Source organism: Epinephelus lanceolatus, chromosome 10 (assembly GCF_041903045.1).
Source record: "Epinephelus lanceolatus isolate andai-2023 chromosome 10, ASM4190304v1, whole genome shotgun sequence".
Lineage (NCBI taxonomy): Eukaryota > Metazoa > Chordata > Actinopteri > Perciformes > Serranidae > Epinephelus > Epinephelus lanceolatus.
The window spans coordinates 33,369,717-33,392,575 of NC_135743.1; the positions used below are offsets into that span (position 1 = coordinate 33,369,717).

At 42.2% G+C, this 22,859-nt stretch overlaps 1 protein-coding gene across 6 annotated transcripts in view; it reads right to left on the reverse strand.

The window, feature by feature from the left end:
- Positions 1–207: 207 nt before the first annotated feature.
- The window catches only part of rspo2 (R-spondin 2), a 75,311-nt gene continuing 52,659 nt past the window's right edge, over positions 208–22,859 (reverse strand). For all 6 annotated transcript variants that reach the window (XM_033639937.2, XM_078171948.1, XM_033639936.2 and 3 more), the window contains one exon: positions 208–1,710. In XM_033639937.2, coding sequence (XP_033495828.1) covers positions 1,595–1,710 — 116 coding nt within the window. In that variant the 3' untranslated portion in view covers positions 208–1,594. The remainder of the gene's footprint in view (positions 1,711–22,859) is intronic.

Below are 22,859 nucleotides of genomic sequence, written 5' to 3' on the forward strand. Positions count from 1 at the left end.
AACAGTGCCGTCATGCTGTTAAGGCCCAATCGACCATGTCCAATCCTTTGGCTGGAGGTAGCACTCGTGTCATGCAGTGTGACATGATGGATTTCACAAATGTTTTTGAAATCACATAATTGTACACTGAAGTGAGACAAGGAAACGGCAGTTTTGGAGTTTAGCCACATATATTATAGCCATAGATAATAATGAAAAGCTTCATCATATAGTCACATGAAATGTATTTTAATAAAACACAATGTACACATATGCAGTCCTATGACCATACATTTGCTGGATCCTAATCATTAAACCTAGAATACGTCAAAGCATAGTTTTGTCTTTTTTTTCTTCTTCTTTAAAACACTGAAATCAGTAGATGAGGTCAAATGAATGAATGTAATACAACACTTTGCGCGACATCAGACAAAAACCTTTTTCCACGTGTTAAAGATATGCACTGTTATAAGGAACTCAAAGAATATTTCAGCATATAAGAGTAACAGTATGAGGCAAAAATTCTCACTGAACAAAAAAAGTACAAAATAGAATCAATAAATAAATCAAATATATACCATATAAATGAAATAGCTATGTGGCGGCTATGTTTATTATTTGTTTTTAATCATTTTAATCTGTAGCTTGGTATTACAACCTTTTTATCTCTAAAACATTTAGAACGGTGAACAAGTCAATACTGAAAATACAGTAATAAGCTTTCATAATTAGATAAACTATATACACATGAGTCTGTTGCCATGCTAGTCGAACAACTAAATTTCTTCTTTTTTTTATCCACACTATACAGTTAGAGCATAAAGCGGTCTGAACGTAAACAGTTTGTGCTGAGAATAAAATACTTTGCAACTATGCATGGTAATTTCTTTAATATTACTCTCAAAAATGTACATAACATAAAGGCCACACATGGGAACACTCTGTCTCCGTTCAGAGGGTAAGGTGAGGGTAGTTTTGACATAAATATAGGAACAAAAAACAGTCTCTTTCAGTTCAAGATGCCATTTTCTTGTCCATCGGCATCATTTGCTTCAGCCGAATCTCTCTTTCCTCTTCATCCTCCCTCTTTTTTTCATCCTCCCTGGTCCAACCCCCACCCACCCCTACCCATTCCACGAGCAGTTTAGCTTGCCAACTCCCTTACTACCTCTCCTATCCACCTCCCTCTATCTGGCTCTCCCGCCTCCACAGTCTCTGGTTTGCCCCTCCATCTTCCATCACCCTGCACGGTTAATGACATTGTTAATGACAGGAAATGAGTTCAGTAATGTCAACTGTAAAGGTCCACAAGGCAAGGCAAGGGGTGGGGCTGAGAGAACAGAGTCACCTGGCTGGCGCACTGCAGCAGGGGGAGAAGCAGCGGGAGGCAGAGGCATGAAGCATGTGTTTAGTGTGTTGATACTGATATCGTACGTTAGACATATATTTTTGTAGTGACGGACTTGTGAGTCATGGTTTTGTCCGGGTGGGCTGGGGAAGGGGGGGTAGGGAGGTGGAGGGGTTCGTGATAGTCGTCGGTCAGAATATGGGTGCAGCAGCGGCTAGCAGCTTTGCGTTGGTTCTTTGTTCAATGGGAAGTCCGTAGTTTCAGTCCTCACTGGCTGGAGCGTGCAGAGGCCAAGTGGTCGCTGTGCTGGTTCTGGGCCCGAAACCGCAGCCTCTGCTTGTTCTTCTTCTTTGGTTCTTTGGATCGGTGCTTACCCGAGCCACCTGGGAATAAAGACAGAGAAAGAGAGAAAGATAGTTATCCCTTTAATCAGTACTGCACACTTGTTAGATTCTCCAAGTAACTGCCTTCCCTCTGTTTCCTGTAACCTCATGTCAAAGTTCTTGAACTCAGTGTTATGTGATCTGTTTCTTTAGCAAATGTTACATGATGACTAAGGCCAACTGACCTGGGGCCCCAGACCCTCAGGGGCCCTGAAGGCAAAGGTTGTTGGTGTGGCAAATTACTTTGTGGTAACCTAAATTAATTTTAAATTGGTTTGAAACATAGTGAGAACTGAAATGGTAAATGCCCTGACCCTGCAGCCCTGTCTCATGGAGGGATCCTGTGTCAACATTTGGTTTTAAAGTCCAGGTAAAACAAAAATAAATGTGTTCTGAGTTTGAAACACCGCAGAAAATTGCGTTATTAACCACGCAACCAAATTTAAATGATTAAAAACAACAAGTATTAAGTTTCAAAATTGTGAAAAATTGAGCAATATTCTCTGCTTTGAGACACTGGGGACATGTCTGCTGAAGATGCCAAAGAGTGAGCTGCGGCACAATGAGAGACTTTCCTTGGCAGCTGACCTAATAGCACACCGCATACACACCTTGAGCCTAAGAGCGAGTGCCACTCCATAGTGACAGACTCTTGTTAGCAGCTAATGTTAGCACAAAGCACACACCCACAGCAGTGGCCATTAACAGCCAATGAGCCAAGTAGCCAATTCTGGTTAAAGACTGAAAGGTATGTTGGTGATGGCTAAAGTGCTTGTGTTTATATGATTGTACCATTTAACAGAGTTGTTTATTTACATATTTATTGGACTAAAAGAGCTAAGAGAGGTTGTGAAATGTAGCAATCTCCGCTTACACGGGGGGGAACAGGGGGTTAAACGACACTGATGCCCTCTAACGTTAGTTGTAACATAGTTTTTAAAGGGTCCATGTCATTGGTCCGACATCCCATTAGTCCGACAGTCCGGGGTGCTGAATGGCTCCCGGCAGGCGTATTTCTGCCTTGATGGTGCGCCACGACCAGCTCTGGGTCAGCTGGGAAAGGCTTGAGGCGAAGCAGGCTCACGGCTTATGTGTTTGTCACTTTCTTTTTCATTTTAACCCACACCATGATCTTTTCCTGACCCTAACCAAGTGTTTTTTGTGCCTAAACCTAACCAGACCTTAACCACAGGGCATCATGATGATTTCGGAATGGACTTCGGAACAATGGGTTTAATATGGTCGGAACAGTGGGATGTCGGACCAATGGGCAGTTCCTGTTTTTAAAGATATTTTTTAGGGCATTTTTTTGCCTTTAATTGACAGGATAGTGAAGTGTGAAGGGGGAGAGAGAGAGAGGGAGAGACATGCAGCAAAGGGCCACAGGCTGGAGTCGAACCCGGGTCGTTGTATAACATAGTTTTTATATGATGGGGGTTATGTTAAGGATGACTCCAGCGTGTCCTCGAGCCATGCTTTTAGGCCCACTCGAAAAATCCTGGGACCGGTTGCACAAAACACCTTAAATTAAGATTATCCTTAAAGTCCAGTTAAGATTCCCTCAAAATAAAATCAATGGCACAAAACACCCTTAAGTCTTCTCCTAAAGACTTCCTTAAAATGTTCAAAATGTATTTATGTTTTTTTCCTTGTCTTGGTGTTATACTTAAGGAATCCCTAGACCATTGCACAAAAGACCTTAGCGACCAAAGCAAGGTAACAAAAAACAAACTTAAGGTACCTCTGACTCTATCTTAACTGCAACATGATCGAGTTTTTGGTGATGAAAAAATAAATAAATAAATAAATAAATAAATAAATAAATAAACACCTTAGAAGAGCGTTTTGTATTTGGAGATCAAATTTGCTTTGTAGTTTGTGCTTTTTATGATTGCATTCCTCCAGAAGTGTAATCTTTTCCTCCTCTGACCAATATAGTTGTCTTGTCTTCTTTTCTTCCGCCATTTTTTCACTATCTAACTATAAGCCAAATTTGTGAGATGGTAACAGGCAGCTGTGTGGGTACCTCAGTTAAAGACAAATTAAGCCTTAAGTGCCATACTTCGGGAGGAAACTGAAGGTGTTTTGTGCAAGTGGTCCCTGGACACAGAAATGGTGAAAAGCAGTTTAACAGTCTAACTCCAGAAGTCACTTAATTTGCTTAACCTGCATATTAAAGAGACTTTAATCTCTTTAATATACTGTTATTATTACGTGACACACATTTTTACAGACATGTGTGTTTATTTGAATTATTGCAAACCTACCAACAGTAAATCTTGGGCAAGGTAATATTCCAGTATAGGAATATTGGTTTGTTTCAGGGGCCAAAATGGGTTTGAGGAAATGAGTGTGGGGAAGCTCACTCTGCCCTGCATGTCATCCACCAAACTTGAATTCCAATAAATTCTGTGCTTTTTTTGACAAAAATGTAAGCAAGCTAAATCCCTATAGGGAGACTGACGGGGATCTCTGAGGCCCCCATAACATAAAGGAATCCAGAATGTCAACATTTATCAGGTACTGTGTTGTGAAAAGATCCATGCAGTCCCACACAGCAAAACTATTCCATCACATAACCTCACTGACCTGGCCTCACTATAAAGAGATTGTTGGCAACTGTGTGGTGCTGCACTACGCATATTTGCTCTAAGTGCACCAGGGGCAGGGCTATAGGATGAGTGGCTGCACTCAGACTCAAAATTGGGAAAGTTTTTCAATGTTGTGTTAAATCTGTACTTGATCATGTGGTCATAGCACATCTTGCCAAACAACCACTGATAATATGACGCAACATATTGATAGGTTCATGGGATTGTTTTTCAAGCAACAGATTAATGACCTGTGAGCTCCACTTCTATTGATTTCACCGTAAAATGGCAGTATGTAGAAGCACAGCCATGAAACAGACTGCTGTGGAATGGATTATGTAAACTCAACCTGCTTATTTTGGGCTGGAGTACTCAGGATTTGGGGCTTGAGCTTGGATTTGATTACACCGTCCAAGAGTTGGGGAAATTTGAAAAAGGTGATGGAATAGGAAGATAACCACTTGGAAAAAATTTGATTTTAACTACAAGTTTCTTAAAAGAATCAAAGTGTGCTTTGAGTATTGATGGCACAACAGGACTCCAAAAGAGCCCTCACAGTGGTGTTGTGCAATGAAGAAGGCTACATTACATAAAGAGCCTTATATGAGGGAACATTACATCCTCAGGCCTGAACCTCAGTTTTAAACAAATGTCTGTTCAGCCCAACACGTTTCACTGTCACTGCAATAGAGAGGAGAGATAAGTATGGGAAGTTGCATAACTCTCTTTCCAAGTTGGAAAGGTCCCCCAGCCCAAGGTTAATCCATCCCAGGTTTCACTGGGACGGGCAAGGCATGCTGGGAACTGACTTCCTGCTCTTATGGAAGCTTGTGCGGTGGAGGTTCTGCACCCACGGCTCTCTGTGACAGAGAAAACTCTGGCTACCGAACCGCAAGGCAACAATCTGGCTGCCAAGGCCGCAAATAAGATAACGAGGTGTGTGTGCGAGATGTATGTGTGCGAGGGGGGAGTGAGTGTGAGGGAATTTAAGGGAAAAGAAAATCTAATGGGGGGAAAAGTGGAGTAAGGCTTGGATGATGAGACACTATCTGGATCCTGATCTAGAACACAAAGAAACAAGCCACGCTATGGTTCGCTGAGGGGGGAAGCACGGGAAAACGCACCAGAAAAACAAGTCTCGTCGTTTCGTTGCCTGATCCTGGTTCTTATTACTGCACTTGTTCAAGCTTTTTCTCTCACGAAGAAACAGGTAACGGCGTGTAAAATGCGGCATTATCTCTAATTGCCTTCTCATATGTGCTGGCATCGCGGTGGCCTTTTAAGCACCCCTACAAAAGACCTGTTTCCCATTGGGCTACACTGTGAGGTAGATTTGAAAATATTCACTCGTTTAAGCCGACACGCATGAGAGAGCGAGATATTGCTCTGCTAATAGGATCTCCCAATGAATAATACAGATGCATGCAAACATCAAACCATCTCAGAGCTATTTCCTGCAATTAATCTAATCTTGTTATTTTGAGTCACATTGCCAATCCGAGCCATGGCAATAAAGTTTCTCGCACACAGCTTCTAGTGAAAGTCCCTCTTTAAAAACAACTTTCACATCTCTTCCATCAAAGTCTCATGACCTTCATTTTAAAAATTATTACCTCTGGGGACTTTGTGCACTTGCTTAGCTGATGCCACTTTACATTTTTTGCATGACTTACTGTACGATAATGTTTGTTAAAGTAAATCTGGAGCTGAAAGGCATTTGGCCTATAGGTTCGTTTTCCTAATTGCTCTTTAAAGAGGTAATTTTCATTCAAAACAGTGTTGCTAGGTGCCTGATAAACACGGCTTTCAGTGCAATCAACTCAAGATGAATTACATTTGACAGCAATAAAGTACATGGTGCAGCATTAAACTCCCCCTCTGTAACAGGCGAAGTCTTTGTGGGCCATTTCTTGGACGCAGGAGCTGCATTTAAAGTGAAAAAGCCTGCATTTACAGCAATCACTTCAAACACAAATATATATGTGAGAGTTAAGTTAAAAAATACTTTTCCTGGCTTGTTCAGGACTGGGCAGGAGATCTGTGCATCACAGAGTTTTACACTCTGTTACAGTGCTCACAACACACACAGACACACACACTTACATACAAAAAACGCAGGAAGGGAACAAATTCAGTAACTGCATGTGCAGACTCATTGAAGAGGTATAAAATGCAGATAGAAATTACAGGTACACCAATCATCATGAGCTAGTCATATCACTTCTTTCCCTTCTCCATGCTTTTTGTAGTAATTGCAGAGCCAAAAAAAAGAGATTGTCTATTTGTACTCAGGTGAGAAGTGTCACACTGCAGCTATTCCGCTGTTTACACCCACCCTACAACATGTTATTATGGATCCCACTGCACGCTGTGACTGGCGAGAACTCAGCACGTGGATGTATGGGGTGCTGAGGCAGTTGGGGTTAGGGCAAAGAGGTCATAGCTAGGGCAAGTATGAGCCAATCTCAGATATTCGTTGAGATTAAAAAATTTCCAAGAGAAAAATTGCAAATGTAGAGTCAGAAAGACAATGATGTATAATTAGTGACACAGCCCAGAGGACTGTAGTCCTGTGTAAGTTAATGCTGGCTTATCATTTTTAGACTTAGTTATTATTTTCAGGATGTGTAAAGCTGTACACTGTGTACATAAGCCTTCGCAGAATAACTAAAGTCCATGTTAAAGTCCTATTTTGATGTTGCTAGGATGCTCAGAGCAGTGTTGGGCAGTAACGCGTTACTAGCAGCACGTTACAGTAATATTATTACTTTTTCCAGTAACAAGTAGTGTAACTAATTACTAATAAAATTTCGGTAATAATATTACAGTTACCCCAAAACCTACCAACTCGTTACAATGTTACTTTTGTTATCACATCACAGCTGACTTGAAATACAACAATCACATCAGTGGGCTCATTTTCGTAATCCTCACATTGCACAAGCACTTCACAAAGCAACAAGCTAGTTTGGAAGATGGAAATGCTTACCTTAGCAGCTGGAAATATTCATTTTATTTTGATTTTGTCAGGAGGAAACATGACAAGAACACCGTTGCTGTAGGTAGTAGAATTTAAACTATCTCCAAGGCGAAAAACACATCCTCAAACCTCCGGTCTAAAACACCTCTGCTACCATGACTGACAGCACAACAACGTGAAGCTCCAGGAAATACACCCCACCAAAGGTGAGCCCTCCTCGGCCGCGGACGTCAGCGGTAGCCTTACACTGGCTTGACAACCAAAACTGGATTTTAAACGTGGGCTGCTGCAGGCTACAGAGAAGTAATGGCGCTTGTGGTTGGATATGTGGTGGGTGAAATGTTGTTCCATGAGTTACTTTCAGGCAGAGCCTTGGGAAAATACTGGTCACAGGCAACTGAAGGACCCCAAGTAAAAAACAAAACAAAATCAATCGTTTGCAAGCTACTTAGCCTTAGCTACACTTACAGGCGTTTACCCAGACATTCATATAGAGGCACACATCTGAATTTTGGTTAGATACGCAACTACAATTTTTATGGGGTGTAAAAAGTAATATAATAAATAGTGTAACAACTTACTGTTAGCAGGGAGTAATAACGTTACTTTTGAAAAGAGTAACGAGTAGTACATAACATTTTTAGAGTAGAGCCCAACACTGGTCCAAAGTTATTACACCTGGGTTACACAGCTAGCCTTAGCTAAAGCTAGGACTAAATTTACCAACTAATTTTTTTCTAGCTGTCATTGTAAATGAAAAATATCCATTCTGATGAGCCGATCTATTACTTTTCTACATAACTAAATAAAGCTGTAGCGAGACATGATAAAGCAAAATCCCAAGCTAACCCATGCAAAAGGCAATTAGCTTGACGTTAGCTGTCATCTCAGCTTTTGTCTTTAGTGGATTTTATGTGATTTGTTAAGGTGCATTTAAATCACATATTACAAGGTAAAGTCAAACATTAACCTGTTATATTGATTTCAATGTAAACAGACTAAATGGACATCTTAAAAAACAGAGCTACATTTATGATCTGTATAATAAAACTAGCTAAAATGGACAAGAAAGCAGAAAGAACACATTTTGCTGGTCGAAACTGCATTTTTCAAGGATTCTATAGACATTAAAGGTAGAGTGCAATATCTGTGTTTTGTAGGTGCTATATTGATTCTATGGCAGTGATTTTTGGGGCTAAATAATTAGCCTATGAGGCATAAAATGAAGACACTGCAACCGTTTCTATCTGTTCAGCAGTGTTCAGCTTGATATCTTTACTGCCTCTGTAGTTACTGCTCTCAGTCCTTCACTCAGTTGATTCCAAGGCTGACTTTATAGCTCCTATGTTGTGCCTGTGGTTGTAACAAGTTGATGACAGCTGTCAAGACAGCGTACAAGTCAAATTATCATGCTGCACACATGGGATATTAAAAACATTCCTTCTGAGAAAAAAAGAAAAAGTTATGGAAGTCTTTGTAGCAGTATCCAAATACATATCAGCTGATGCCTGATGCTTTCCAGTCATCACTTTTAAACTGTACACTCAGAAATCACCAGATTCTGGATATTGTAAGAAATGCTGTGTGTATTCTTACAACATCCAGAAAAAACTTCTGTAATATTTTGTTTGAATACAGTGACAAGCTCTGACTTTTATGATTTCGCTTGCAGACACCAAAATCTTACAATCAGACTCAATACCAGCATTATCAGTATGTTTCAATCTTCAACTCCCCAAACTCACCTACACAACAATCTCAGACCATATTTTATAACCCAATCTCAATGCTGACAGCTAGAGGGCAACCAATCCCCACATAAGCCCCTTCCCCTAGCATCTGATACTAGAGAGATGGTCTATCATATCTACTCAAGAACTCCCATTTAGCCTTTCCTCAGGGCACTATGCACTCTGAACACTGAGCTTTCATCATCTCATATTTACGACCGATGTAATCACTTAAGCTGATTACCAGGGTTCACAGAGGAAACAGTTTAATTTGCCTGGAAAGAAATGATTAAGTCATCTCAATTGCTTTCAAAACCAAGAACAAATTCATAAATCTTAGAGCATGTTAAGATAATTTTGTCTTGGAAGGCACAGCAGGTTTCAAATCATTTACTGTCTTTGTTTTGCAACTGGCACAGTGAGGATCAAATCAAAGGAGCATGGCTTTTATCAGAAAATTATAATCCTTCTTTATACTTTTCTTTCCGTTCTGGCGGCATTTACTATCACTACAGCAAACCATAATTTCACCAATGTTTAGTTTTCCTTCATAGATAGAATCTTCCCCTGCCAGCTTGACATTTGTGTTTGAGTTTGAAATGAAAATTAAATCAAACAAACAAACAAAAATCTCAAGAGCAAATCAAAATGTTTTGTATTTCTGAATCAGAAGCAGAGCCTGTGGTAGGATGGTTGTTTACCGCTGTCAAAAATGACCTTTGTGGAATTCTTTCATGTATCCGTGTGTGTGTGTGTGTGTGTGTGTGTGTGTGTGCGCGCGCGTATTTCTGAATGATATACATGCCCTTTATGCCTGTGCGTCAGTGATTGGGAGCTTCTATATCACCTATGTGAGCTTGAGAAATGCTCAGTGTCATTTCCAGTCCTTTCAGCTGCCAAACCAGTGAGCAAAGAAATATTAAACTCCTTTTGCACGCACTGTGGTGGACGTTCCTCAATAACCTCTCAAAGCCAGCCGGGATCTGCTGCTTTTTCTTTTTCTTCTCCATCATTCTCCTTCTCCCTTTTCTCCTCTCCAATGCTATTTGAGGCTCTCAGCAATAATCGAGACGACTGCATGGTGAAGGTCCAACTAAGAGTTAAGCGCTATTAGACGTATCATATTATTAGGCTCGCACTCCAGAATAATATCTCCTTGCGGAATGGCAATATGACTACTTGTCCAACTGATGCACTGAAAGATAATCAGTCAAATCCATATCCAGGGGGAAGGAAGCCAAAGCCAAAGCTCCCTTCATCTGTGTCAAAGCTAATATCTTTGTTTTGGAAAAGGGGACCAAAATCAAGAATATGCATATGTTTACATAAGAGAATGTCTGCATAATGCAACGGTGTTGTATCCTCTGATATTGGGCTTTAATTGACCTTTTTGTCACCATGCATAGTTTCAAAGATCTCTCCACTGAAGGAAAGAGATTTTGTTCCTTTTCTTTGCCGGCCCTGAGGCTACTGTGGGGGTATCTGTATGTTACCCTATAATCACAGAGGCTATGACCTCCTAAAAAAGAGCAATGCACCGACTGTCGGCACAGGCCAAGTGATTTCATCCACTAACGGCTCCGGCGGCAGCGCAGGAATCGAAAGCCTAATCTTATCTCCATTGCTTGAGGTTTGAGAAAAATCGATGGCTGACCTCGAGAAGGCATTAAGACATACGGTAAATGGGATCCTATACTGCTGAAAACTCTCCCCTGCTCTCCTGTTACCCCATCCCTCCACTCGACGCAGACGGTCAATTAATAACTTTCGTCGTAGGACAGGGGGGGGGGCGGTGGACAGAAGGAAAAAAAAAAAAAAAAAAAAGAATCCAAACAATTTTGAAGAAGATTCTGGTGGACTTAAGGAAGGTAAAGCCGGAATTTTTGGCGGCTCGTCTTTTTCATAAACAGGCCAAAGCGGAGGCCATTATTTGTGAGGGAAGGAGAGAACTACTGGCGCCAGTGAGATTTGATTTCAGTGGCAGAAATTGGATTAGCAGCCATTAAGGGCCTCCTCACACATACATTTATAATGCTGTGAAGGGGAAAGGATCTGTAGCCAGCCAGTGCTCTCTTTACTCACACACCGACAACTCCTCTGTCTGGGAAAAGGTTACGGATGCTGACACTGCCCTACATCGTTGCTGAACTTAGTTTTCTGTTGATTTATAGGTGGGACACAGTGGTATGACCTCAAGTGACCAATAGTTCATCAAGGCGTAGGCCAGAGGTAGGCCAAAACTTTTAATGATGCTTTGCGCTGTTGTCTGCCTGCAGGGAAATGCTGCAGAAGGCTGATTTGACACTTGGGACAGAGGGGAACCAGATACAGATGAAAATAATGCTTAAGTGTAAAAAGGAGGAGATTTGTAACAAATAGAAAGTGAAAAAGCTACAATATTTGGAAGGAAAACTACTGCGGCAGAGACACAGACGTCAAATGTAGGAAAAAAGAAATCAGCCTTTTGACAGAGAGGACAATCATTTACAAGAGGCTCATCTTGCCAACCAACTGACAAGAGGCTCTCTGCACAGCGTCACTTAGCCCTAACAAGGTTACTCTGGATCACACTCTTTCATTCACTCTTTCATTCTTTCGTTCCCTTTCCCCCCATGCTCTGCTTACTATCACCGCGCTGCGAGGCGAGAATGATTTAAAACATACGCATTCCGATTTAAAAAGCTAATGTTGGGATTAGGCCGGTCATTATTTTCTCATCTATGACCCGACGGAGGATCTGCGCAGAGATTAAAAAAGCAGGTTAGCTCACCGCTCGGCTCTTTGATGCTTCGTTTCACTGACAATAAGTTAAAGCGAAAACCCGGCTCGGAGATTAACGTCTCTAAGCGGAGAAGTCCCGGCAAAACATGCATGACTGACACGGTGATTAATACGCCTGATGGTCAGTACAGACAGCGTGTTTTTTCCCCTCTGGAGAAGGTCGATCACACCAGCAAGAAGCAGCCACAACCAGCCCAGGGAGGCTACAGAACAGATGATGACCCCGCACTTTAAAGTTCTTCTCCATCAGTCGACTCAGAGTTCAAAGTCATGCTCTGCTGCATCTCACAATACGGTAACTGTACCCTTGCGCTGTTGGGGTTACCACCTCTGGCTCGGGCGCTCGAAGGTAGGTTATCAAGCAGAAACCTTCCATGACAGATGTGAAACTAGGCCAACTTCCAAAAAAGCTCAAAAAATAAGAGCTTGCTCTCCAGAGCTATTTTCTCTGCTACACCTTCACTTAAACACTTATATGCTGTGTTTCAGAAACGTTGGAAAGTTATGAATTACTTCTTCCTACCGTACTAGGGAAAATTAAATGGCATAATCCATTAGGTCAGATTTCCAAGTTGGAAACTTGGGGCATGATTTCTCAGGTTTCTGAGACGCACTTTGATGCTGGCATGTCAACGTGACACTGTAATCCTTCAAATACTCCTACAGTTGATGTACAGCGTTACACACTACAGACAAACAGTGACTAGCCAGTTAATGAAAAATGCTGGAATCAATTACTCATTAGTCATTGACTACGTTTACATGCACACAAATATTATTTTGAATATGACAAAATTCAGAATTTGATACAGGTCATGTAAACAGCATATTCAGTTTGGAAATTCCAAATTAGGCTTTTTCCACATGTAGCATTTTCCAATTAAAATGTGTGGGATACACGGAACACGGAATTATTTGGGTTTTAGGAAAACATCTTTGGATATATAGTGCATTCAGAATATGCGTCTCATTAGGGTTTTTACTGCAACACGCAGCCTCTTGCCTGGTTATGGTCAGCTCTGTGCGTTGTACATAAACCACACATTTCTGGTTGGGCGGAGAAACACAGCTACTTTTAAACATGATGAAAAACGCCAACTTTTTACAGAAGGTGGCTGAAGGAATAAAAGAGGGAGGCAACAAATCCACCACCCGTAAGAAAACTTTGGAAAAATCCTACTTTGACACAAAGAATCCAAATGGCTTTTCCACTTTTTCATATTTTGACGTGATAAACAACATGTTGGGGCATGTGAATTGGATCATGCATGGCTGCAAGTAAACAGGAATATTAGTGAATATTCATTTTCACTGGTCATGTAAACAGCTTAGTAGTAATATTGTCTTTTTTGGAATAATAGCGAAAACTGGAATATTTTATACATGTAAACGTAGTCAATGAATGTTGCTCTGCCCGACTCTGTCAAAAGTGCCTTTAAACAACTCCAAAGCCCACACGTCACATCTTCTGAGGCATATACTGACTATCAGCAGCTAGCTTAGCCCCTGTGACTTGTAGCAGTTTGTTGTCGAGTGACACCAGATACAAACAAACAATATTGCTCCGATAAAATTAGCTGCACCAGTCAGTGCTGGTACATTTGCAGCCATTCTGCTGACAGTTTCTTGACACATCGTGGGTGACAGAAATTCCATATATCTCAGACTCTCATGTATGATTATGGTTAAATGGTTAGATTATGGTAAAAAAATATAATGTGAATGCTGGAAAAGCGACAAGTAGCTACCTGGCTACTTGCTGCTTTAGAATTACGAGGAAATGCATTTTTTTGAGCTTATACGGAATTTTTATGCCTAACATTACATCACTCAAAAAAAAAAAAAAAAAAAAAAAGTCATCACTGCGACATCAATGTAACGTGTCACAATAATGCTTTACCTTCCAGCACCGGTGTGGAAAATTATTACAATCTTAGAATAATACTATTAATTAAAACTGTGAATTCTATGTTGTTTTCACACCTGTAGTCCGGTTCATTTGGTATGCATTGTCGCATTTTAGTTTTGGTTCAGTTCCTGTTCACCCTGACTTTTTGCAAACGAGCCAAGAGGAGTTAACATGAAGTTCTACCGACTGACAGGTAACTCGTCGATTGGAAAGTTTTGGTGTTTGTCGTCCTGCATCATCAGGGCATCACCAGGAGCCACGTGGGGAAAGAAAGTTTGATGACTGACAGCAGCACTGTAATGCTTCTAAAGTTTTTATATATTATAAAGAGCTCATAGAGAAATAACTGATTGTAAGCATTATTAGTCGGCTATTATTAGACTGCAAATCCATCACATGTTGACAGTACAGTAGTGATTTGGGGCCTAACACTAACACTGTGGGATCACTGTCACACACTTTTCGATGGACTTAATATACAGACAAAGTACATGGAGTCGGATGCAATGATGGCAGTTTTAATCTTTTTTTTTTTTCTTTAATCAGGGAAAATACCCACACTAACGTGCATATATGTTACTATGGTTACATTTATGCATTAGCATAAATAGGTTATGGGATATATGTGGCCTTTACCAGGATCAACAGATTCATGATCAGCAGATGGATTTATTATTGGTTTAGCTGCTGAAATCCTGCTAAAATCACATATTTGCTATTATAAAATCCTGTGGTTGGTTTGTTGTCCAGAGTCCATTTGAAAGTGGACTGAGACCCACCTTTCTGAGTGGTCTCGGTTTGGTTGTATAGTCCGCACCAGGGCTCGATTGACAGCTTTCAAACCAGCCCAAACGAACCGAACTAACCGCACAAACGGATCTGTGTTTGTTTTAACCCAACCAAACAGGTTAGGTGTGAAAGCACCCTTACTTTTAGTTACTAGCTTGCTACCAATACCAAAAATCACACTAGTGGCAGTTGCTTATATAACAGAATTTTACATGACCTAAAGAAAATCTCACAAGTGTCCATGCTTCCTCACTGGTTTTCTCACGCTGCATCACTAAAACACACAGAAGCAGTCATTTTTATAACCTCTGCAACCTCCATAACTCTGAAACTTTAGACCCTCTGTGGAAGAAATTAACAGCCTCAGACGTGCTATTTTTCTGACTTTGCTGTTGGCCTTACCAAACAGCAGACAAATGGGATGGCCAACTGTGTTAACTCATATGATAGATGTTTAACTGTTGATTTGTTTTCATTAATAAACAACTAAACATTAAATTCACTTTTATAACAGCTTTAAAAAGCTGGAAAGTGCACTGACTTCTGCCTGACACTTGTTTTACTATAATCCGTTTCACCACTGTAACACACGACTACTGCAGCACTGTCTCTCTTGACTGGGGGAAGTTTAAAAACGGCCCCACACAGGACCAGATGGTTTCTTACCAATCCATGTAACGTTTATTAGTTTAAAGCTACACTAGGCAATTTATATGGAAAAATACACCTGGCTTTTCAGCCTAAACTGAAAAACGAGCATTCAGCTTGGAATAGCATCCCATCACTGTTGCATCCTTTTCGCCCATATATCTAGTGACAACTTCGTATACACTATAAACACAAAGTGTTTTATATACACTGAACATCTAAATGTGTCTCTCTTAAACTGCAGCAAGGGCTAGATTTCCTCATCCCAGTGGTAACGTGGTTTAGCCATTATTTTTAAATGTCTGGTGGGGGTACCAGACACAGAGAAGAAGAAATTAGGTCTGAGGAGTTAAATGACGTTATATGGTTTCTGGGCTATGACATCCTGCCAACTGTTACGGTTTTCCCACTTCCGCCTGGAGCTGCCAAAATGTAACGACTTGTAGTTTAGCTTCAAAGCAACAGTCTGTACGCACGCTGTCGCCCCCTGCAGCAGTGACAGGTCATCTGAATGGAAGCCTGCTATTTCTGTGACTCAGCCACAGCAAAACTTGTGCCAGCTAGTGAGGTTTGATACTCTCTCTTCATTATTCAGTTTTGAATTAAGGCGTATAACTGATCATTATCGACTCTTTTTTCCACTAAATGGAACCTTGCAGCGGCTTTACACAACCAATGGTGTCATGAGGGTAACGTCAGCAGCCAGGCAGCAAACAGGCATCACAACGGGCCCGCTGAGGCTGATGCGCCTTGAAACCGCAGGACTCAGAGAGAAGTGAGCAGCCCCCTCTGTGGTCTGCTATCTCCCGACTGACTCATCGACACATCTGGGCCTAAGTATATGGGGCTCTCCTGCCCCACGGGCACTTGGGTAAATGAGGGATAATTAGCTTTAGTTGACTTTAATGAATGGCTTAATGTTGTGTTTCATTTCTGATGAGAAAAATATAAAGCTCAGCACTTATCAAAGGGAGGCCCCGTGCCGATGTTCCTGAAGGATTGCCGCTGGTGTGGGTCTGTTTGTTTTCGTATTTGTTGTGTGCACAGGGGCGAGGCGTGTTGAGCTGAAGATAGCTGCAGCATACGAGGGAGTGGTTTAAAATGTGACCGCAGATCCAAAGATCAGCAAACCTGCTGGAAGATACAGTAGCAAATTCATCATTCCAGCAGTGAAGTTACCACAGATGTGCGCTCTGTTTGTCTTTACTCAAAGCTAGAAAAGGCCCATAGCACTCCACTTTGATTTCCTTCTATATCAAGATGAGACCTCTATAACAGCTTTGATCCAGCTCATAATTCCCACATGCTTTGATATAAAGCAGGAAGTGTCTCATAGAGTTATGATAGTCATTCATCTTAGTTTCCGATAAGTGTATTGCATTGAGCTGATGAAATTAATCATTTTCAACAGACACAAGATCCCACATGGATTTATTTGTTCTATTCAATCTTTGATAACAAGATGCTCTCAAGCTAGTCTGATATAACTGTCATCTACATTTCCGTGTCTTTCCACTGATGCACAGTCGCTTGCTGCTGCAGCTCAATACAGTTCATTATCTTTGCAGTGCCATTAAGGAGTAAAAGCTAATAAACGCTAGACTTGGCAGATCACTTTAGTGTACTTTTACGCACTCTACCTTTCCCTTTTTACAGCAAATCAAGCTTGGCATCCTTTGACTAATAGAATGAAACACACACTCCAGGACCTCACCAATCTTCTTCTCTGTGTAAACCAGCACCTCGCCAGGATTAACTGTGCACTTCTAAAAGCACCCTCATATTGACAATGGATCACTGCAAGAGAAGCACATCCTGCAACGGAGGTGACTTCTTCGCACCGCTATTAAACAAATATTTGGAACACTTAATATTTATCTGAGGAGGTAAATCTGCATTTCCAGGATCTGTTGAGTATAATGTAAGTCTGGGCCTCGGGTAAAGGCGGGGGGTCAGCCCCCAACGGAGGGCTCTGGTTTGGGGATTTACCTGGCTTGGCCCCCTCACATGAGCCTTCACAAACAATCCCTCTGCATTACAGCACCCCACCCTACTTTATGGAGAGGAATAAAATGGTTGTTAACACAGCCATGAGGGGGGCAGGCAATAAGGTGCGCTAAGAGTAGGGGGCTTTCTGCACCCCTATGGGGCTATAAGGTGGAGGAGGGAAGGATCGGTGAGGGTTTCAACAAACAATTTGTAAACACTGTAAACCACTGGCAGGTAGTACATGCCTACAGTCCACGGCAGGGTGTACTTTGGTATGTGAGTGCACACACAGATTGCTCAACCCCTCCCCCAGGACAGCGATGGTTCAATCATTGCTTAGGAATTCTCACAAGCCTATCAAGCTTTCTGTTTGTGCATGGGGCTGCAGCAGTGGTGCTGCTAAGGGGTGGCCAGGAGGGAGCCTACAGCCACCCCGATAGCTTCTTTGCATGTGACATCAGGCATTAGTGTGCTGTCCAGATGGAGGGCAGGCAACTGGAAGCAAAGTCTATCAGTACTGTACAAATGATTTGTTCTGTTTGTGGCTGTTCCAATTGATCAAATTGGGAAAAAACACGAGGGCCACTTTAAGTCCTGAAAACAGTAGGACATTTAGGGCAGAAGTAAAAAAAAAAAAAAAAAACAGCAGCAGATGTGGATCAAAGACCTCCCTCTTCCATCTGAAACAGAGTCAACTAATGTCAAATGTGAACGTTAAAGTGTGTTAAACATGCTTCGAGTTGGATGCAATTACAATTTTCTGTGACAACTTCTCCGTATTTTTAGCCATGACCCAGATTTCAAATGTCGTTTCACCAGACTTTCGGAAACTGTTGACCTAGTCGGTAGAAAACACTGGCTAAAGTTAGCTAACATTAGCTGGTAACATTAGCCTGACAGTGTTATACACATTTACTCACCTGACCGAAAACAAGACAGCAGTAGTTTTCATACACAAAATAGTTTTGTCCACTAGACTCTTGTACACTTTCATCGGCTCACAATGTAACATTAGTAACGTCAGGAGGTCTGGAGTACGAGGTACCTAATTTGTAATGACAATTGTGTCAACACCGGGCAAACCGGTCAAGGTGTGAAAAAAGATCACTGTCCTTAATTTTGTATGGATCACATCCAGCATGAGTTTCAATTGGTTTCAATCTGACAATGCCTGCTGCCAGCAGGTTGATCCGCTTTTTACGCTTTTATGTAGTCACTTTCCTCTAAATCCAAGTCACGCAGTATATGGATTTATCACTTCATGCCCTCCATCTAAATTTTACACATCATCATCGTCATATGATTGCATTTAAGCCATACAATCGTTGCCCCCACATGTCCTCCCTTGTGAAAATAATCAAGTATAATCTGAGGCCTCTGTGTGGCTTGTTTCCAGTAAATGTTTTGTTCCTCACCATCAGTGTAGTCCTGAAATTAAAGTTGTATATTTGTCTTCTTAAGGAAAAGGACTACCTGCCTGTTTGAAGAATAATAATTCACCTAACACATGTATTTGATCTTGTGTTGTTGTTTCTCCACTGTGTGGTAGCCTGGTCCTCCATGCTTTGAGTTAGGGTAATGTTAGCAGCTCTGTACTGGTCTGTATTGGATGAGTGACCCCAGCCAGACTCATCACCCGAGATAATGTTACATTTGTCAAACATCAGACAGTCTTAATCCTAAAAGTCTGTTGTAATGTAAAACTAAAAACATGCTGTTTGACGTTTGCATGCAATAAAAGTCTGATATTACATTCGTCCTGATCTTACTTAAAATTCTTGCACTACCTCTCCACAACAATATAGGAACAATGCAGTTTCTTAACTTTCATGTCTTCCACATGGATCATCAACTGGTGAGGTTTGTACTACTGAGATAAATCTGCCACTGCTATCAATAACTAAGGGGTGCAGGGTGCTATATTGAGACCAAACAAAATGACAATGTGTGATCCAGACAGTCGCCATCTACACGTGCATGTGTACATCATGTGTTCGTGCATGATTGGTTTGTGTGCGTACACACTCTTCATTCTCTAATTCCACCTGGTCTGCATCCTTCTGGTCTCTGTGGGTCTGTAAGGGAACAGGCAAGGATATAGGAGGAAATTGTCTGGTATGATTCCCGCTTTATATCTCATTTCTGCTCAAGTCCCTTTATCCGCCCTTCCCTCTACTGGGAAACCCCAGGAGGAAATCCCTCACATGTTTGGACATGGAGCACAACTGTCCCAAAACAGGACCAGACCCTAACAAGTGGGGAGCCAAGCTAAGTCAGACGGGCTTAGACACTAAAACAGTGACAGGGGCCATCAGGATCATGCCGCAATCCCCGTGCAATGGGCAGTGATGAGGGAATCAAGTCTGGCCGGCGCTTTTTGTTTTCTTTGATTGTTTGACTAACTCTCAAAAGGCACTGTTGTTCAGTCTCCTCTGATGAGCCAACACACTGCACATATTTTTTGATAAAAATAGTTCATTAGTTCACAGCGGAAAAGAGGGGGTTGGAGGGTGTGTTTGATGTGTTCGCAGAGCTCCTGTTGCACGGGGAGAGAGGTAAAGCCAATTCAGGAAGGGCTTGATCCTCTCTAAGGCCTGTGCTGCATCAAACACTTGTCAAACACCAGGCGGACAGACAGCTGAGTGGCTCTGACAGATCTGATCACATACACAGGCAATAAGAGTCACCGCCGCTCTGCTCCTCTATCCAGGCACTGCTCTCCCACTCTTGTCAATAATCCCCCTTCAACTCACTAAAACACAAACAGAGGGCTTTGGGGCATATGGCAGACATTTTCTTGTTGTTTTTAGCTGCGTATGATTACAGTGCAATTTCAACGGTCATTTCAGGGTCTCACCTCGCCAAGGAGAGGTTTGTGTACTCCAGAAGGCAGCAGCATCTGTCAGAGATGCAGCAGGGGAAGGAGAAAGGAATCAAATCAAAGGGATGTTTAAGCTCCCACTAATCCGAAAGAAATGTCTCAAGGCCTGTCGGGATCACGGTCCTGAACTTTGCCACCCAGCGGGAAGGAGCATTTATGTTTGAAGGGATTTGATATGGTACCTGGGACTGGATTGAGTTTCATGACATCGACCACTCAATCATGTCTTGAGATTTTCCTCGGAGAGCCGTCATGTTACATTCCCTGAAAAAGCAGCATCATGTGTGTTTCTCACACAACAGAATCTTAAAATGCATTTTGAAAAATGTGCCATGTTCAAAATCAGTCGGATGTCACAACTGCTGTGTTAGCGCTAGAGGTGTTAAACACAAATACCACTAAATAAACAACTACATGTACAGACTGCACATCCATGATGAAAATCTCAGGTTCCATCACATCCCAAAGGTGCTCTACTGGACTGACATCTAGTGACTGTGGAGGCCATTGGACAGCAGTGATTTCATTGTCATGTTTGAGAAATCAGTTTGAGATGATTTGAGCTTTGTGACCTGACATGTTATCCTGCTGGAAGTAGCCATCAGAAGATGGGTACACTGTGGTTATAAAGGGATGGACACGGTCAGCAACAATACTCAGGTAGGCTGTGGTGTTTAAACCATGCTCAGTTGGTACTAAGGGGCCCAAAGTGTGCCAAGAAAATATCCCCCACACCATTACACCACCACCAGCCTGAACCGCTGATACAAGGCAGGATGGATCCATGCTTTCATGTTGTTTACACCAAATTCTGACCCTACCATCTGAATGTTGGAGCAGAAATCCAGACTCATAAGACCAGGCAACATTTTTTACAATCTTCTATTGTCCAATTTAGATGAACCCGTGTAACTGTGACCTCAGTTTCCTGTTCTTAGCTGACAGGAGTGGCACCCGGTGTGGTCTTCTGCTGCCGTAGCCTATCTCAGCTCAAGGTTCGATGTGTTGTTGTTCAGAGATGGTCTTCTGCATACCTTGGTTGTAACGAGTGGTTATTTGAGTTACTGTTGCTTTTCTATCACCTTGAACCAGTCTGGCCATCCTCCTCTGACCTCTGGCATCAACAAGGCATTTTTGCCCAGGGAAGTGTGGCTTACTGGATAATTGCACTTCTGTAGACCATCCTCTGTAAACCCTAGAGATGGTTGTGCATGAAAATCCCAGTAGATCAGCAGTTTCTGAAACACTCAGACCAGCCGGTCTGACACCAACAACCATGCCACTATCAAAGTCACTTAAATCACCTTTCTTCCCCATTCTGATGCTCAGTTTGAACTTCAGCAGGTCGTCTTCATGCCTAAATGCATTGAGTCAAAAGGCTCAAGTCCAAGTGAAGTCACAAGTCATTGGTGTTCATGTCCAAGTTGAGTTGCAAGTCTTTTCTGATTTTGTCAAGTTAAGTCTGAAGTAATCAGATTTGTGACTCAAGTCTGACTCGAGTCTGAACCTCTGATAAATACCCTCACAGGCATTGGCTCCAGACCAGTGACTTTTCTTTCACTTCCCAGATAAGCGTTTATAATTGCAGACAGGCTTGTGTCTTAGCTGACTGGTGCTTATGTTTTATGCAGTGAGAAAATATGTTAAGGTGAGTATTTTCTCTGTTAAGGTGAAATAGCAAACCTGTGACATCATCCTAGTTTTTAGCTTTTTTTTTTTTTTTTTTCTTGATGTAAGGGCAGTTGTCTACAACCTCAGTAAGTTGGCTCTGGCCTCTACTTACCACTGTAATGGCTGTGCTTTTAGTCTGCATCCCCCCTGTATTTGTCACTGTTAATTCACACACACTCAGAAAAACACCCAGACATACACACAGCCAAAGGCTGGCAGGTCTATACTTGCTGCTTTGTTGTGTCTGCATGTCTGTGCGCTGGGTCCACGCTCCTGGACATGAGTGGGTCAGAAGCCACAGCCTCTGTCTGAATCACCAGCTGTAATTAAAAGCTGTGATGTCTCTATGAAGACGCCCGCCAGAGATGGAGAAAGACAAGGAAGGAGTTTGGAAAGAGGTGGAAAGGAGCAGAGAGGAGAGGAGAGGGGCTTCTGGTGACTGAGCCAGTGCAACTGTGCACCAGATGTTCTCAGGCTCCCCCGTTTGCCTCCTCGCCTTCCTTCTTTTCTCCTTCAGCCAGACCACTGGAGAGGGAGGACTCCAGTGCACGCAGCGCTGCCTCAAACAATGCACGCCACGCGAACACATCATCCTCTCTGACATGCACATTGTTCCTCAGACGGCCTCGCACCGTGATATGCGATACATGAGTGAGAGAGTGTCATCCGAGTGCGAGACAGGAAAAGAGAATGGAAACAGGGACGAGGAAAAGAGTAGATAATGTGGTGACTTGTTCTGCCTGTGAGGTCTGTTTTATTGTTCGGCGGTGTCTATTACGTGTGTCTCGCACTCGGGCTGTGTGAAATGTGTGTGTCTGCGAGTTTGTGTGCATCTTCGTCTGCCTGGTGTGGTGGAGACGTGGAGATGAAAGTGTTTGCGGCCCACTGTCGGACTGGAGGTCTGGCAGACAGAGGGAGGAGGTGCAGGGATGCAGCACCATCAGACAGAACCCACTCTGACCAGCTGGGGTTATCTAAATATGAGGTGAGAAACCTCGACACAGGGCCCTACTCCAACATAGGGTCAGACCGATGTAAGCTCTGGATGTTTTTTTAATGGACTGAAGCAGAAAACAGATGATATTTTGTGTATTTGATACTGTTAAATATCATTGTTCCAAACGCTTCCAGTAAAGTACAAAATTCAATGTTTTCCTAGAACTTTATGCCTGTCAGGGTG